Source organism: Centroberyx gerrardi, chromosome 3, assembly GCF_048128805.1.
Source record: "Centroberyx gerrardi isolate f3 chromosome 3, fCenGer3.hap1.cur.20231027, whole genome shotgun sequence".
Taxonomy (NCBI): Eukaryota; Metazoa; Chordata; class Actinopteri; order Beryciformes; family Berycidae; genus Centroberyx; species Centroberyx gerrardi.
The window spans coordinates 29,431,302-29,447,832 of record NC_135999.1 but is presented as its reverse complement, the minus strand read 5'-3'; the positions used below and the strand labels follow the sequence as shown (position 1 = coordinate 29,447,832).

The window sequence follows — 16,531 nt, the reverse complement described above, 5'->3', positions numbered from 1 at the left end:
TAGTGCTATAGAAATAAAGGTTATTATCACTATTATACATTAGCATGGTGGAGTGGTAAAGTACAGCTCCCAATCCAAATACTTGGCTTGATGCTGCACATTATGCTCAAAACATCACTTATATTACAATTAACTTTATTTATATCTCATAGTGTGGCTTTTGTTTGGCTAGTTCTCACATATTTGGCAGGCACATATTTGGCATTTCTCTAAATGTGCCAGATTTAGCTGAAAAGGCTAGTTTTCATCCGTAGTCCCTGGCCAGATGGCATTAATATCGACCCAAAATTAAAAGCAAACAGCCTATTAAAAACAGAACCAGAGGACAATATTAAGGTAAATACACAAGATGATGTATAGCAGAGTACCTGTGACAGGACAAAGATTTAGCAGATATTAAAACACATTTTTATTGAAAGGTCAGTATTGGCAAACCGATATATCAGTGTAACGCTGCTCCTGGTGTTTCACTGAGCCTGGTCCAGGTTTGTCTGACCAGGACCAGCAGCTCCAGGGAAGCAGAGGAAACTGTTATCGGCCTGAATGTTACATCATCAGCTGTGGGCTCGGTGCCACTTCAGCAGGCATTTGGCTGCTGGAAGGATCCGTGGCTCCGGTCTGCCAAGTCAGCGTCCCACATGGCAGAATGAGTGGAAAAAGTAAAAAAAGAAAAGATTAACTTGAAGTTTATTATTCAATATTCCTGAAATGTAGATAAGCCAGTTGATAAAAGTATTATCCTCGTGTCAAGTAAGGACCTAATTTACCTACGACCCTTTACAAAGTCCCATCATTTGCTTTAAATTTTTACTATTAATCATTCTGTTATTGTCATGGTATTTAATTTTTACTATTGTATGTTTGTTTTACTATTGTATTCTGTTTCTTTTGTTTTATTCTCTAAAGCACCTTGTAAACTCTGTTTAAGAAAGGTGCTATATAAGTAAAGTTTATTATTATTTTATATTATTATTATTATTATTATTATTATTATAGGGAGATGTGGAGTGCTTGTTTGTTGTTGTTGTTGTATATAACCATATTTTTCTGATCTTTGACCTTTGGCACCAGGTGGTGTCACCTTCTGGCACCAAAGATCAGCAAATAGCAGATGGCAACAATTTCAGTATCATGTTTATTACCATTAGATGTCAGGCTTTACGCAGATTTGGGTTTAGTTACTCTTTCAGTTTTGTGAAAATCCAATTAGCGGCGTCTGCAATATTTCGCGTGATGTTCAGACAATTAAACAAACATTGTAGCGCCCCCCTGAGGCCAATCAGTGTGACTTTGAAAATGTCTGTACAGAGCAACGAAACGTGCCATTCCCTGAAGTTTCAGCAAAATCTGAACAGTGGTGTCTGAGATATTGTGCAGGACAGAGGGACTGGGGAAAATATACAGTATTGTCCCTCCCCATATTTCATCATGCGGGACAAAATCACTGAAGTCAACCAAACTCATTCGTTCTGCCTGGCTTGGATACAGGACACCCCCCCCCCCCCCCCCCCCCCACCTCCCTCTCCCTCCTCAGCCTCTCCAGTTAAGGACAAGTGTCTCCCCAGTGACAGGTTGTACTGACCAGGCTCTGCACTGCGTTCAGACGCCACTCTGACTTGCTGACAGGATACAGAAGGCATGCCAGTCTGACAGAATTCACCTTTTGCCTCAGACAAAAGGCCTTCCCAGCATGCAGCTCTCCTAACCCTGCCGTGCTGCACCGTCTATAAATACCCAGCCATGAAATACCCAACCACAGGGGCTGAGAGGGTGTGTGTGTGTGTATGTGTATGAAAGCCAGAGACCCAATGTGAAAATACTTTCTTCTTCAAAATATTCCATCATCCAGACATTTTCAGCCTCTGTTTGAAGCCACTTGGAAATGAAAGTGAGCCAGACTCGGTGCCTTGAGGAACTCCAGGTCTGGCTGTAGCGGTTCAGAGCTTCAGAAAACTCAACACAAGTGATTCTCCACCCAAACAGCCCCGCTCTGACTGAATTAAAGGGTTAACTGTGTGAGATAGGTGTGTTAGGCAACATGGCCTTGGCTTACACAGATACAGATACAAAGATCTGATATTTAAGCCCATTCAAGCCTCTGCAGCCCAGATCAGATCTTCTGTTTAAATAGAGAGAAACTACATTAAGTCTGTTTTTTTCCCTGTTTAGACAGTGATGTGTGATATGTGCCACAAAAAAGAAAAATTTGTTATTTTTTGTTCTGATCTTGTGTAAATGCACCCAGGAAGTAGCTAAAACCGTCTAAGAGACAATTCTTACTTATTTTTTAATATCATAAATACTATATTTACTGATGTTTATTTTAAGTTCATTTTTTAATTATTTTTTTGTTTTTTAATGTCAATTTTTAGTTAAAAGCGTACAGATCAGTCCCTTGCAAAGACATTTTTGTGAAAATGTTTTTTAAAACATTGAATGAAAGTATTATTTGAATTGAGGCAACGTGTACAGTGAATTGTTACAAATCAAATTTACGAGTTTTTTTTTCTTTCAGAGGAGAACTGACAGATCAATAGGACAAGATTAATTGACTGCAGCGGTGTTTGAATGAAACTGCAGCAGGGCGACAGTTTCTCCAGTGAAAGGTGCAGTCTGTCTGTCTGACTCAGTCTCACTCAGCTAAGCTGGTCGTCAGTTCAAGAGGGAAGTGAAGAGGAGAGACAGAAATAGCTGCTGTATGTCCGTCATAACCGTCTGCTGCCTCTGACCAGACGCTTTTACGTCCCCAAATCCTCCACACTGGCTGCATGTGGGATTTGCTAAATATTTGCTTGAGTGCATTTATGGCACTTGTAGGGGGAGAGTTTAAAAGCACAGTTGACACTATCCTTGTATAAAAAGGGCAAATGTGAATAGTAGTCTAGTTGTGGAATTAATTTACGAATAAAGCAAGGCACTGACACTGGAATAAAACTGAATGCCCTCATGGAATTGAAAGCTTTGGTTAAAAGTGTTCACCAAATGGCCGTTGTACTGCATGTATGTTTGTATGTTTGTATGTATGTATGTATGTATGTATGTATGTATGTATGTATGTTTAAATATCATGCTAACACTATGTAGCAGCATGGCTTTGTCTCAGCTGATTCTCCTGGCTGTATAAAAAGAAAATGAAAGAAAATGCATCTCAACTCCAAAGACATGTGCCAGAGACAGTGCAATGGTGAGAAATTATGAGATTTTTAAATACTCACAGCTCACAGCAGGACAGGGATGTTGGTTAGTTATCAAGTGTCAGCGTTTTACTACTTTCAGAGCCTTATATTGAAAGTGTAATGAGATTCTGTAGTTATTTTCTTTCAGGCTAGAAGAAGAACACATTCAACATTTACAAAAACCAAGCTGATACATTTAAAAACATTAAATATAAAACCCATCAATGAACATATCATGTTGTCTTTCTTACTTTCATCATCCATGAGGAACTTGATATTTCATCCCATAGTATGTTGAGCAGCAGAAACATGGATTCCCTTAACAGCAAATATACTGTACAGGAGACCATCAGGGATAAACTTCAGATTTGACTCAGTCCTCCTTTCAAATGTCACCGGAACTGAACATTTTAAAGATGTTTTCCAAAACATCTCCTCCTGGGGCAGCGTGGCCCCGGACCCCCCTCCACCCCCCCTCTACCTCCACCCCCCCTGTTGGTTATGTGTTCCTCACTTTCATGTTATAGAGGCAGCAGCTCCTACAGGCTCTGATTCAGTATCTGCAGTGTTTCAGTGTCCTCTAGTGGTAAAGCTTCAGTATGGCAGATAGCTGCTCCCTGTCTGCTGTCTTGGGAATTTTCACAGCAAAGTACAGAAATAGGGGAGACCAGGGCGCGTTGTCACACTTTTTACTCATTGGCATATTTCTCAGCAGTGTCTTACTACTGAGATACAATACATATTTTTCTAGCTAGATTAAGGTCTTCTCTACAAATGGCATTTTTACATTTTGAATAATTTACTGGAAGCAAAAGTTGTTACTGATGGGTTAGGGTTAGCAACTTACCCCCTGTCAGGGTGTGTTGTCACACATGATGGAGCATGTTGTCACATAGACAAGTGTGCTGTGTTTGTGCACACAATTCAATTTCCTCTTAAGTATATAATAACAATAATAACATGAAAAACATAATCTTGTATTGAAAACACCACACACCAGATAAATTAACCCGTCCCTCACACATTCTGGGATGCCCAGACAAACATAAATTCTGATACAATTTCTAACATTATGATATTAATGTACATGTAGGCTAATATATACACATTTAATTTGAAGTTTTATGATGTAAAATGGTTTCTTAGTCACTTAAAGAAAACAGTAATAATAGTAATCTGCCTCTGTGGCTGTATGTGAGTCTGGTCCAGCAGAGAGGCCACTTGCTACATGAACCAAAGGTTTGTGTGTTCAAGTACCAAAATCATATTTATTCAGAAAAGAATGAATTTAAAGCTATTTCTAACCAAAAAACTATTTGGATAGTTATGACAACACCCCCGAAATCAATGTGACAACATGCCCCACCCAGGCTTTCCTGACCAAGGTCCCTTCCCTGAGCACAGAGCTCCACTAAACCATTCAGTTTAATTATTCAGTATAATTATTCATTCATTCATTCAGTATAATAATTTTGATTCCTTTATAAGAAAAAAATGAGAAGAAAAACACCAAGATTTTCATTATTTACTTTTAGGTATCAAAATTGTTGAAGTGTTTTGACTTAGACTGTTGTATTCAACATAGTTAACCTCTTGTTAAGAAAGTAAACATTTGTGTAATTGGACTTTTGTCTCTAAAATATTTAGTTTCAGAAATAAAGCCACTGAGAAAACTTACCCATGTGACAACTTGCCCCGCTCTCCCCTACAGTTTCATTTCCTCCTCATGCAGTACTGGCCTGTATTGATAATATATACTACTGTACTTCCATGGTACTGGCCTGGATCTCCCAAAGCGACCAACTCCCAAATTTACCCTGAGGCTTTTTGGAAACACAGTCTTTGAATCTCATTGGAGTTTAGTTTGATTTTTTGTTTTGAACTTTGCAATTACAGGACAACCTGGTAATAGAGCTAAAGGAATTACGTTTTTTAGTTGTAGTTTAATTCGCACAAAGAAAATAACAACAAATCGACACAACATGCAGCTAAACAGACGGTGCAGGTGAGGAAAAAAAGCCCAGAGGGTCTTACAGTATCTCACGTAATAAACCATAAAATTAAAACAATATACGATAATAATGATAAAAACAAAACAAAACAAAACAAAACAAAACAAAACAATCACACCAAGATTAAAAGCGAGTGCCCTCAAGGAGGCATACAAAATAAGAGAAAAAGAAAAATCTAATAAACAAACAAACAAAGAAAAATTGAAATGCAAATCAGAACCATTAGTGCATGAACAATAATCACATACAGGGAAAAATTGAGTTTTATTTTGTTAAGGAGGATCTGCGGCTGCAGGAATACTCACTCCTCTAGTCAGTGAATGTGAGACTGAGGTGATTAGTCGGACTAGCCAGATGCCTTCAGAGGTAGCCACACCTGTCCGGTCAAATCCCTCAAGCTGTTAGTGTCAGTGTTGGGGAATCAGGCCAGGTGAGGTGAGTTCACCTTTAACCTGAACTCTGCTGTCAGTAAGACTGCAGGCAGGAAGCTGCTGGAGACAATGAAGCTCACAACACACACAACACACACAACACACACAACACACACAACACGAGGGAAATGACTTCTGTTGAGGAATGTCTTTAAGTGTTAAATCAAAACACTCTACAACCTTCAGTAAATGACTTTTATGAATTGCAAAAATCAATTAATAAAACATCAACAGATTTCAACCATACAAACTGTCATATGGTCTGTTGTGTGTATTGCATATGCATAAAGTGGATATGTAGGGTTCTTTACTGTGTAGGTAAAGTGTTACTTTGGAAATTATCCGTATGCCTCTGCAACAATGCCACCAAAATTAAGTCCTGTACCTTTTTGTTTTGTACTTTTTGTCAGTTTAAGTGATTCTGGTTCTGGATCCGATTGTAATGAGGGTTTCATTCCTCTGGGTTTCATTCCTCTGCTTAAAGAGACACATCACTGAAAATTTAACCTTTCATCAGCTGATTAATTGCTCGTATGCTTGATCAAGACTTTTGTAGTTTAGTTGATTGAATAAGTTGTTTTTGTGTTTTAACCATATTTTGTTATATGTATTAATTAATTCATTCACTCATTCATTCAGTCATTTATATAACAAAGTATGGTAAAAACAACTTATTCAATCAACTAAATTAAAAAACTAAATTAAACTAATGTATTCATTCATTCATTTTCCTTCACCTGTTTATTCCCATTCATAGTATCACAGGGTGTTTTATATATGCATGTTCATACTTTTTAGACTTTTTAAACATTGCTTCTGCTCTTGCATCCCTTTATGATGTAGAATATCTTGTTTTTGTTGTTGTTGGCTTTCTTTACATGACCCTGAACTGTTTTTAACCAGGTTTGTAAGACACTTTTAGTCACATTGTTTTGTCTGGTCAAACTAGATTTGATGACCATTATTCCTTGTATTATAGCATAAAGTGTGCAGTGACTGTAAGGTGGAGATGTCAAATGACCTCACTTACCTTAATCTAAAACACACATTTTTATTGCTGCTTTTGAATAAGTTTTGTGACCGCAGTTTCTTTTTTAAATTCCATTTATAGATTTTTTTATACACCTTTTCAACACTTCTGTTCTTGTGTATCCATTTATAATGTTGGTTTTCTTGTTTCTGTCTTTTTCATGACCCTGAACTGTTTTTAACCACTTGACTTCATTTAGTTTAGTTTAGTTAAGTCAAAATGAGTTTAGTGAAGGTTAGTTAAATTTAGTTGCACATATAGACTAGATAAATCCAGAGAGAGGAGGATTGTGATGGCCTGCATGTTGAGTGAATCAGGCTCCATCTGCTGGTCTAATCCAGTCCAGCTGGTCCTGTCTGCTCCCATTAGAGGAGGCTGCGGCTGGAGAAATTCCACCAAACAGAATCTGGATCAGGATCAGATCTGCAGCTTAGCCTGAGATTAGAGGCCGCTTGACCCAGAGATGCTCTCCCTCACTCTGACTCTGAAGTTGATTTCTTGAAGTGTTTAGGACCAAGACAAGAAACGTGTTGTGGGAGAGGTGAAGATACATTTTTATGCCTTTAAGGCTGCGGTTGGAGTTGGTTGGTAGTTGGTCTGGAGGAGAGAGCTGGTGAGCAGCTGATGAGACAATCAACAGCACCTGATCCCTATCATCCCTCCTGTAAATATGTCCTGGTTTTTGGTAGTTTGATAGACGATCAAGACCAGAATTGAGGGACCAGTGCACTGAAGAACCAGACAGGCTGCTGAAGAATTTGCTTCTAATGTTTCTTATAAGTTGGTATTTGTGGGGTAAAATAAAGACTTTGAGGCACTTTGATTGCACTCGTCGTCCATGTTCCTCTGTCTGTTTTGTCTGGGAAATGACTACAGAGGCGTTTAGCTGCAGATATAAAAATGTATTGAAGGTAGAACTGCTTTGGAGGCAGAAATAATTGTATTGGTTGAGTTAAATCTCAATGGGCGGAGCCAAAGTACCACAGTTTTTAGCTGTTAAACTTGAATGGCAAAGAATGAACTCTGGTCAAAATATAAATACAAATATGAATGGCAATGACTTCTGTTTTTCATTCATGCATTCCCCAGACATTCATGATGTTGGTCAGCAGCTAGCTAACTAGCTTACCTAGATAGCTTAGTAGCCTATGGATAGACTACATTTTCTTAGTAAAGATAGGCTTCATCATTTTAGCCTCCTCCTCTTTTACCATTTGCATTTTCCTCTGGGCTTCAGTCTAACATTATTTATATTTTGACCAGAGTTCCTTTAGCTAACTTGCACTCTTATAAACGGTTAAATCCATTCAGGTTTAACTCAACCAATGAGATTATTTCTGGCTCCAGCAGCTCTGCCTCTGACAAATATTTGTTTAACTAATTGTGCGTTCATGTGCTATTGGATATATCGGAAAAAATAATTTCCTACTTGGAAATTTCACATGAACGCCCTCCTATTCATACTTCAAAAAGATATGTTTTCTATCAGTCAACAGTAAGAAAACACAGACCCATGCACCTTTACTGCAAGTTAGTTACCCAGACTGCTAACATTTGTTCGTCAAATTAGCTTGTTAAGCTGCAGGATGTCTGTGTTTGTTTGCATCTATGGAGTTAGTAAACCACTTTCATGTTTTTCTTGTCAAAATGGCCGGTGAAGTTTATTGGTCTTTGCTTTGCAGTTACAGTTTGTGTTGACTCGTCTTTCATCAGACAACACACTTCACTGATGAGTTCACTCCCTGCCGCCCGATGAACAGACTACACTAACACAGAAATCCATTCAGTCTGTTTAGATGTGAAGCGTTTCAGTCCAAAATGCTGTATAGTATTTTGAAAAACTGCTACTTGATGTTTATTGCTCAAAATAAAAAAACAAAACAAAAACAACACAAAGATAATTACATCCACTAATATGCTACTATTTTGTGAGCAAAGCTCTCAAGACAGCTAATAACCAAAACAATATTCAATCATGGGATTTATCTTCATGCCAGAGATCAATTTTTCAAATGTTGGACATTTTATTTTGGAATGAAAAATCTTGTATATTTGTTAAAGAGCTTTAGTCAAGGCTTCTGAACATATACTATGATCAGTGGTGGCGATAAAAGTTAAAATAAATAAATAAATAACTTACACACTAATAGTTATACGAAGTTCAATACAAAGTACTAGCAACTTTTGGAAAAGTGACGCAAAATGCAGATCGAGTCTCTCAGGTTAAGATCTCCATCAGTCTGTTGGACAGGACTTCTCACAGCAAACCAAACCTGAGTCAAATAACATTCATAGCGTTTGTTTTAACCTACTGGGAGTACGAGAGGGGTGGAGTTTACCACATGAGGACAGTTCAGATTGTGTCAGATATGTTAGCCACAGAAAGTCTACTAAACTGATTACTTTCCTGTGGTTATTTTAACTTTTTTTGGTCTTTATTTATCCAGGGATTTATCCAAGTCGATTGGGCTCTTACTCGTTTCCAGCTCCTCCCTGCTTCACATTCACACATTCACACTGGGAACTGTACATTAGACAACAGAGGAACCTACACACTAAAAAAAAATAAGAAATCAGGGAACTGAGATAGCAAAAAGCATTCTTTAAGACGACATGGTGCAAAATACAGCTCAGAAAATGCTAAATAGTGAAAAATAGATCTTTGCACGATGGGCCATCATCAGTGCAAAGATCTGTTTTTCACCATTTTATATTGTATCATGTACAAGACATTTAAGGCTTGAATAGACATCACATAGGATTGGCTGATGAGTGCAAAATACTATACTACTATATTTTGCACTTTTTGTGCACTATTTTACACCGTGGCTTATTAAAGAACCCTTTGCTATCTTAGCTGCCCCGATTTCTTTTTGAGGCTTTTTATGGCTGAACAAATCAGTGTCGTCTAATGTTGCTGCATGATTCATCTGAACCCACACAGCTGAAGAAACAAACAGCTATTTTGGAAAGACAGGCGCCATATCAAACTATCAAACACTCATTCAGCTGCCCAGTTCAACCTCAGTCTTCTACCACTGAGCAGCTGCACTGGAGCGGTCGATGGTTCAGTGTCTTGCTCAAGGACACCTGGACAGTATTTGTTGAAGGAAGGAAGAGTGTTACTCATTCACTTTCCCCATCCACATTCTCCCAGCCGGTCAGGGGATTCAAACTGGCAACCTTCAGGTCACAAACCTGCCTGTCGAACGTCCAGGCTGCTTCCTTTCTGCTTCTCTTTGTATTCTCCTATGTGGCAAACTCCACCCATCTGGCACCTATTGTAAGCCAAAACAAACCACACCAAGTATTTGCAAACCTCATCTGATCCAGGTTTGTTTTGTACGACTGTTCACTTCAGTTCACAGCTCTGCTCTCCCATCAGACAGTTGATCTTCCTCCACCAGGTCTCCGACAGGCTCTTGATCTTGTCGGGCGTCTTCTTCCTCAGCGTCAGCCTCTGCTGCTGCTGGACGCTACTGTCTGTCTGCTGGATGCTGGCCAAGATGGCCGAATCGAAAGCGTCCTTCAGGTTCTTCTGGGTCAGAGCTGAGCATTCTGCAAAGCCCGCCGCCCCGATCTCCTGCGCCAGCCGCCAGCCCTCCTCGGTGCCCACCGGCTGCTCCTGGCTGCGCGCCAGGCGGATCAGCACCTGGACGTCCTCCTTCAGGTCCAGCTGGGTGCCCACCAGCACCAGGGGCGCGCCGGGGCAGTGCTGCTGGATCTCCGGCACCCACCTGTCGGCCAGGCTGCGGAACGAGGAGGGGCGCACCACGCTGTAGCAGAGGAGGAAGACGTCGGCGTTCTTGTAGCACAGCGGCCGGATGCGGTCCAACTCATCCTTCAAAGAGAGAGGGAGAGAGAGAGAGAGAGAGAGAGAGAGAGAGACAGAGAGAGAGAGACCAAGTTAGAATGGGAGAAAACTACTACCTCAAATACATCCAATGGAAAACACTGAGTGGGTTTTTGTGATTCCACCATACAAAAGATGAAATGTAGATTTAGATTTATTTGTGTTTGAGCAGAAGGAAGATGACACTAAATCTACTTCTCATCTTGTGATGTGAAGTCATGTCCACCAAAACCCATCGTTTATTTTCTGATGAATATCTATACCAGTGTTTCTCAACCCAGTCCTCAAATCGTCCCCTGTCCTGCAACTGTTAGCTCCAACTCTCTTGCACACCGAATTCAATAAGGAGTCATGAGAAAGGACAGGGGGTCACTGAGGACTGGGTTGAGAAACACTGATCTATACTAAAAGGGAGCTATGTAGAGAAGGATGAAGGTGTGTGTTGAATAAGAAATTGGGCAGTTTGCATGTTCGGGTCAGAGAATCAGCCAAAAGAGGGCGATGGAGCCCAGGGAGACAGACGAGACAGAGGGGAAAAACCTCTGAAACACAAACTCAGTTGACTCCTACAGGGGGCGACGTCACTCTGGGATCAGGACTGAGACTAACAGCAACAGACAGGACTTAAACCTAAAGGATTGCACTTCAGGCTGAAGCCGCCCTGCAGGGGGAAACCAGCATAAGCAACACATCTAACTGTGGCACCACTTTAGTTATTGAACACTAGTTATTGACCACTGATGACTTACATTGATCGATCCATCCTCCAGCCCCCATTTCTATTGTTATGGCAAAGCAGAAAGAGAGAGAAGGATGTAAACTTAAAATGTGGCTCAGTGGTCACACCACCAGGGTTGAGGGTTTGATTCCCGCTGGGCACACCATGCTAAAAATACATGCACTCATGGTACAGCTGGCATTATGTTATGGTAAGCAAACTGAACTACTGTATGTAAAATATCCAAAATTTGATGGAGAGGAGATGCTCACCTGGCCGGCCATGTCACACAGCTGCAGCCTCACCGGTTTTCCGTCAACCACAACCATCGCTGAGGAGATAAAAACAGCAGATATGTCACACAGGAATACCCAGAAGTCTCTCCATGTGCTAAAAGTAGCACCATGCATGAACACAATCTGCAAGCAGTGACAAAAAACTACTGGCATCTACTTGACTTACAACTTACAACTCCAGGAAAGTCATATCATTCTAATCAATTCATTTGTGCGTAAAAGCTGCGCGTAAAGGGAACTAACACACACAAAATCAGTTTAACTGTTGTCGGAAATTACCAGCAAAGTTGTCAAACGCTGTCGGAACATATTCCGTCGGGTATCCGTTGGTGGTGTAGCTGACGATGAGGCTCGTCTTGCCCACCGCTCCGTCTCCCACCAGCACGCAGTTCACCTTGCGCTCGGGCACGGAGCCGGACCGCCTGCGCTTCGAACTCAGAAGAAGGTCCCGGTTCTTCCAGCGCCGAGGCGGGATCGGGGGACAGTCGGTGCCACACACCGGGTCCGACACGCGGCGTGGCTTCTGCTTCCCAATGTCCTGAGGAAGCATCGTTCAGCCGCGGAGAGGCAGGAAAGAGTTTTGGTTCTGAATCGGTTCAGAGTCGCAGGAGACTCCCCGCGCTCTCCATCCTGTCAACCCGTGTGTTTCTACTGGTGTGTTTTTTTGTGTGGTTATTACTACAAATTGACCCGCCAGGTGATACTGACACGGGCTGCAGAGGGTTTGAGCGCGCAGGCAGACAGCCGTCGGGTTTCTCCGCTCAGCAGGAGTTCCTGATTGGCATTCTCTACATCTGCTGCGGCCGCGCTCCTAAGAGGCTTACCGCGCGCCATATGAGCTGCGTGCATGCTCCGGGGCTTTCCAAGTGAAATGAACTAAGCTCATTGGAAACTCTTATCTCACGGAGGAAAATATGCTGCCCACTTTGGCCCATTTCCATGTGTGGATGATGATAAAATCCTGAAACTTCCACACTTGTTAATACATTTAGGTTATTATTTGTTGTGTTGAATGGGATCATATAGGACCGCCAGGAGCTGCAGGGGGAAACCAGCATGATAAATACTGTAATTTCACAATTATTTTTAGATATTGCACATTGAACAAATATATGAAAGTGGTTCCATGTTGTGTATCTGTCTACTAACAGTGTAGGCAGGTATCTGCACTAAATAATATCTCAAATCTTCCCAGATGGATTTCCCTGAGACAAAATCTGTTCCTAAGATCGTCAGCACTTATCTGTAGTATTCCCATGATGCCACATGTATTTCCTGCCAATATGGTGCTTTACCATACAGCTCATTGGCTGCTGCTGTCATTTAATTATAATCACCTGTTAATTTATTACAATCACCTGTTATTTTCCCACCAAGATGGCCGTGTGCTGATGGAACAGAATACTATGAATACCTGACAGCACATATGAACATGCAAAACCTCCCTTTGCATGTGTAGGCCTATTTAGCTGTGCAGAATGTAGGCTAACAGAATGCTATGAATAGGGGAGCTTGGCATGGAAAAGTTTGGGAACCCGCTGCTGCAGCCTGATTTGTAGTGAGGATATGAAGATAATATAATAAAAATGGACGGCGTGGCTACTGACTGTTTTGTGTTCTGACTCACTGTTTCTGTGCCATGATAAACATTCAGTCAAACAGGCCATAGTCCACTTCCACTGAACATCCCTCTGCTTCCAGACTGTTTCAGGAGTCAGGACTATATGAAGTAGAGGTGCAGCAGTCGGACGCCCCCTAGTGGTCAGCAGCAGGGGGACGGATGCAGAACTGGATGCAACACATGAATCATCATTTTTCATCAGTCAGCACGTACAGCAGCATCAGTCAGATCCCGCTGCTTCCACACAGTGAGGCCGCCCGCAGCTAAAACAGATTAAAACATCAAAAGAAGAGAGGGGGCTGCAGCGAGCCGCGGAAAAATAATTCTCAAGCATATAAAATGAGTTGACAGGAAAAACACACGAATTCCCCATGTGATAACGTGTTTTCCACATGTGTACTTGTACACGCTTTATCACAAGTAATCATGTTAACATGCATAACAAACATGTCATAGCATGTGGAGAACATGTTTCATTCTTGACACCATGAATATGTTCCAAAACCACACATTTCCCATGTGCAAAGCACTTGTGTCACATATTGACCATGTGACGTGTCATCACGTGGAAATGTTCACATGGGATTATTCCACATGTGAAATTCACGTGTTTTTTTGTGTGTTTTTTTTCATGATCTTCATCAAGCAATAAATCTATAAGTAACCTTACATGTACAATACAGGGTAGTTTATAGGAATACCATATTATAATTCCACGATTAGGTAATTATAAAAGTGAAGGAATTTAATGCTAGGGTTTGACTGATATGGGTTTTAGAGGGCAGATATTTTTGTATTAGAGTTGCTGGTAGCAGATATTTTGTGCCAATATTCAATATCTATAAATTTGACATGTTTTTACCCCAAAAATGGCAAGTATCCATTGAAACCCAGACTGATGAGATTATGTTAGTGTCAGCAGCTCTTTAAGGCATGGAGACGCACAGCATCCATTCAACGTCAAGGGAAACATTTATTTATTAAGTTTATTTGGACAGGGACAACACACAACAAAACATTTCCATCTGTAGGCCTTTAAATGAAGAATTAAATTACAGAAACATTACTGAACAGTTAAATGAAATAAAATGGGCAAAGAAGCTAAAATGTCATGTCAGATTTTCCAGTCTGTCTCTGTATCTGTGGTCAGGAGGAACCTCCATCAGATCAGAGGTGGAGACACTGACTGGCCGATATCTGATATTTAATAAAAGCCCAATATCAGCCTGATATATTGGCTTAACTCTATTTTATTCTAACATTAAAGAAGACATGAGCAAAACGCCTGAAACCCGGCCAGCGTCTCTCTCCTCCGTCTGAGTGTCTTCACTTCTTGCGGAGGCCGCAGAGCGACAGCATGGCAAGGGACCAGCAGCAGTGTGTGTGTGTGTGTGTGTGTGTGTGTGTATGTGTGTGTGTGGGAGGTAGAATGTGTAGCCATGCATTGAACAGCACTGACACACCAGTGAGTGGGAGTGAAACCATACGCATAGGCAGGGAATCAGACACGACTCTGTAAAACAGAAAAAATCCCACACAGACTAACACAGCTCCATCCCTCTTTCCCTACACACTCTTCCTAAGCCGTGTGTGTGTGTGTGTGTGTGAACTATCTTTTACATCCTTAACTGTGTAAATCTGCTAAAAAAAATAATCTTTAACCAAGCGCTGACTTCGTTACTTAATAGGATTAAGGAAGAGTCAGTGAAAAACAACAGACACACATTGTGCCGCAGTGAATGGAGACATGGGGCAGAGGGTGGCACCAGACCCATAAACCCATCCCCTGTCAACACACACACACACACATACACACACACATATATAACATACAAAGCCGCTATTCTACTCATGTACAAACAACCGCCTCCACCCCCCTCCCTCTCCACCCCCCCTCTCCACATCTGATAAACTAGACACCTAATCAGGATCTTCGGGGACCCCAGGCCTCCTTTTCGAGTTTGCAGACCAGGCAAATACATTAACTCAATTTAGAGTTTGGGATTAAGGGCCCCCTCCCCCTTCTCCCCCCATCACCCCACATACACACACACACACACACACACACACACACACACACACACACTCCAAACACACACACTCTCTCTCAACCCCTCCTCTCTCCCCTCTCTGTCTTTCCTCTCTCTTTTTGATGGGATCAGCTGAGCGCTACATTCTCCTCTTCTTCCCCAGTTCCTTCCCTTGCTCTGCCCCTCCTCCCCCCCCCCCCCCTCCACCTCTCTCTCTCTCTCTCTCCCTCTCTCTCTCTCTCCCTCGGGGGACCGCTGTGCTCGGACTCTATAGTTATGGGCCGGGGCCATCTGTCACCGTGCGCATTCACGCAGCCACCAGAAGGCCACAACATGTGCAGATTTAAATGGAGAACCCAACTTTCCCAGGACACACAGGCCTGACCCCGGCAGCCGCGGCACCCCCCGCCCCCCCTTACCACCCCACACCCCGTGCCTCCCCTCCCCACCCCCTAACACCCCCCCCCCCCACCCCCCACCACCACTACTGCCACCATGCACCATGCAGCATCCCTAAACCCAGACCCCACCCAGCCACCACACCCTCCACCACCACCAAGAAATACTGTCTGCATATGAATCAGTGAATTAGAGCCCCCCCACCTCCCACCACCCGGACCAATCACCCCCCCCACACACACACATACACACACACACACACACACACACACACACACACAGCCTGCTCCCTGTGTGTATGGTAATGGCAGCGCAGCGTGCACGAGGAGCTTTTTACACACAATGATGGATTTCCACCTTACGTAGCAGCTGATGGTGAAAGGGGGGGGGGGGGGGGGGGTAGATATGGGAGTATGGGGAGAGATAGGGGATGGGGTGGGGGGGTGGGGCAGCAGAGGGTGGGAGGAGGTGGGTCAGGGCAACCCCCTGGTGTATGTGTGAGAAACAGAGAGATCAGCTGATTGGTAAAATTGATTCTGAAGGAGAGAGAGAGAGGGAAGAAGGGGAGAGTGTGTGTGTGCGTTGGGTATGAGTGTGTGTTGTAGGGTGGGGGGTGGAGGCGGTGGTAGTGGGGGGGTGGGGGGTGTAGCTGGATTGGGCTTGTCTGTGGGACCCACGGGGAGGACAATGGGAGCGGCGGGGGTGGGGCGAGTGTCACACGCTTTTGCTTTGTGGCTCGGTCAACAGGCGTGTGCCACGGTGTCGTCTCGCCTCCCTCGCCCCGCGCCCCTCGCCCTGCGCCCCTCGCCCCGCGCCCCGCACCCCTCGCCCCTCGCCTGCTGTCCAGCTCCGGCAGAGAGGCAGCAGCCATGAGAACTGAGGCCCCGGGCCCTTTAATGAGGGGCGTGCTGTTTCTTATCAAAGATGGACAAGCCATCATTAGAATCATCATTAGAACCGGCACA

At 42.7% G+C, this 16,531-nt stretch overlaps 1 protein-coding gene across 1 annotated transcript; it reads right to left on the bottom strand.

Moving 5' to 3' along the window:
- Window positions 1–10,001: 10,001 nt before the first annotated feature.
- On the bottom strand, window positions 10,002–12,110 carry LOC139919296 (rho-related GTP-binding protein RhoU). Its single transcript, XM_071908987.2, has 4 exons — window positions 11,796–12,110; window positions 11,493–11,551; window positions 11,252–11,281; window positions 10,002–10,490 (listed from the first exon to the last, which is right to left on the bottom strand). The coding sequence occupies exons 1-4, from the start codon at window positions 12,064–12,066 to the stop codon at window positions 10,002–10,004; spliced, it is 849 nt and encodes a 282-aa protein (XP_071765088.1). The 5' UTR covers window positions 12,067–12,110.
- Window positions 12,111–16,531: the final 4,421 nt, after the last annotated feature.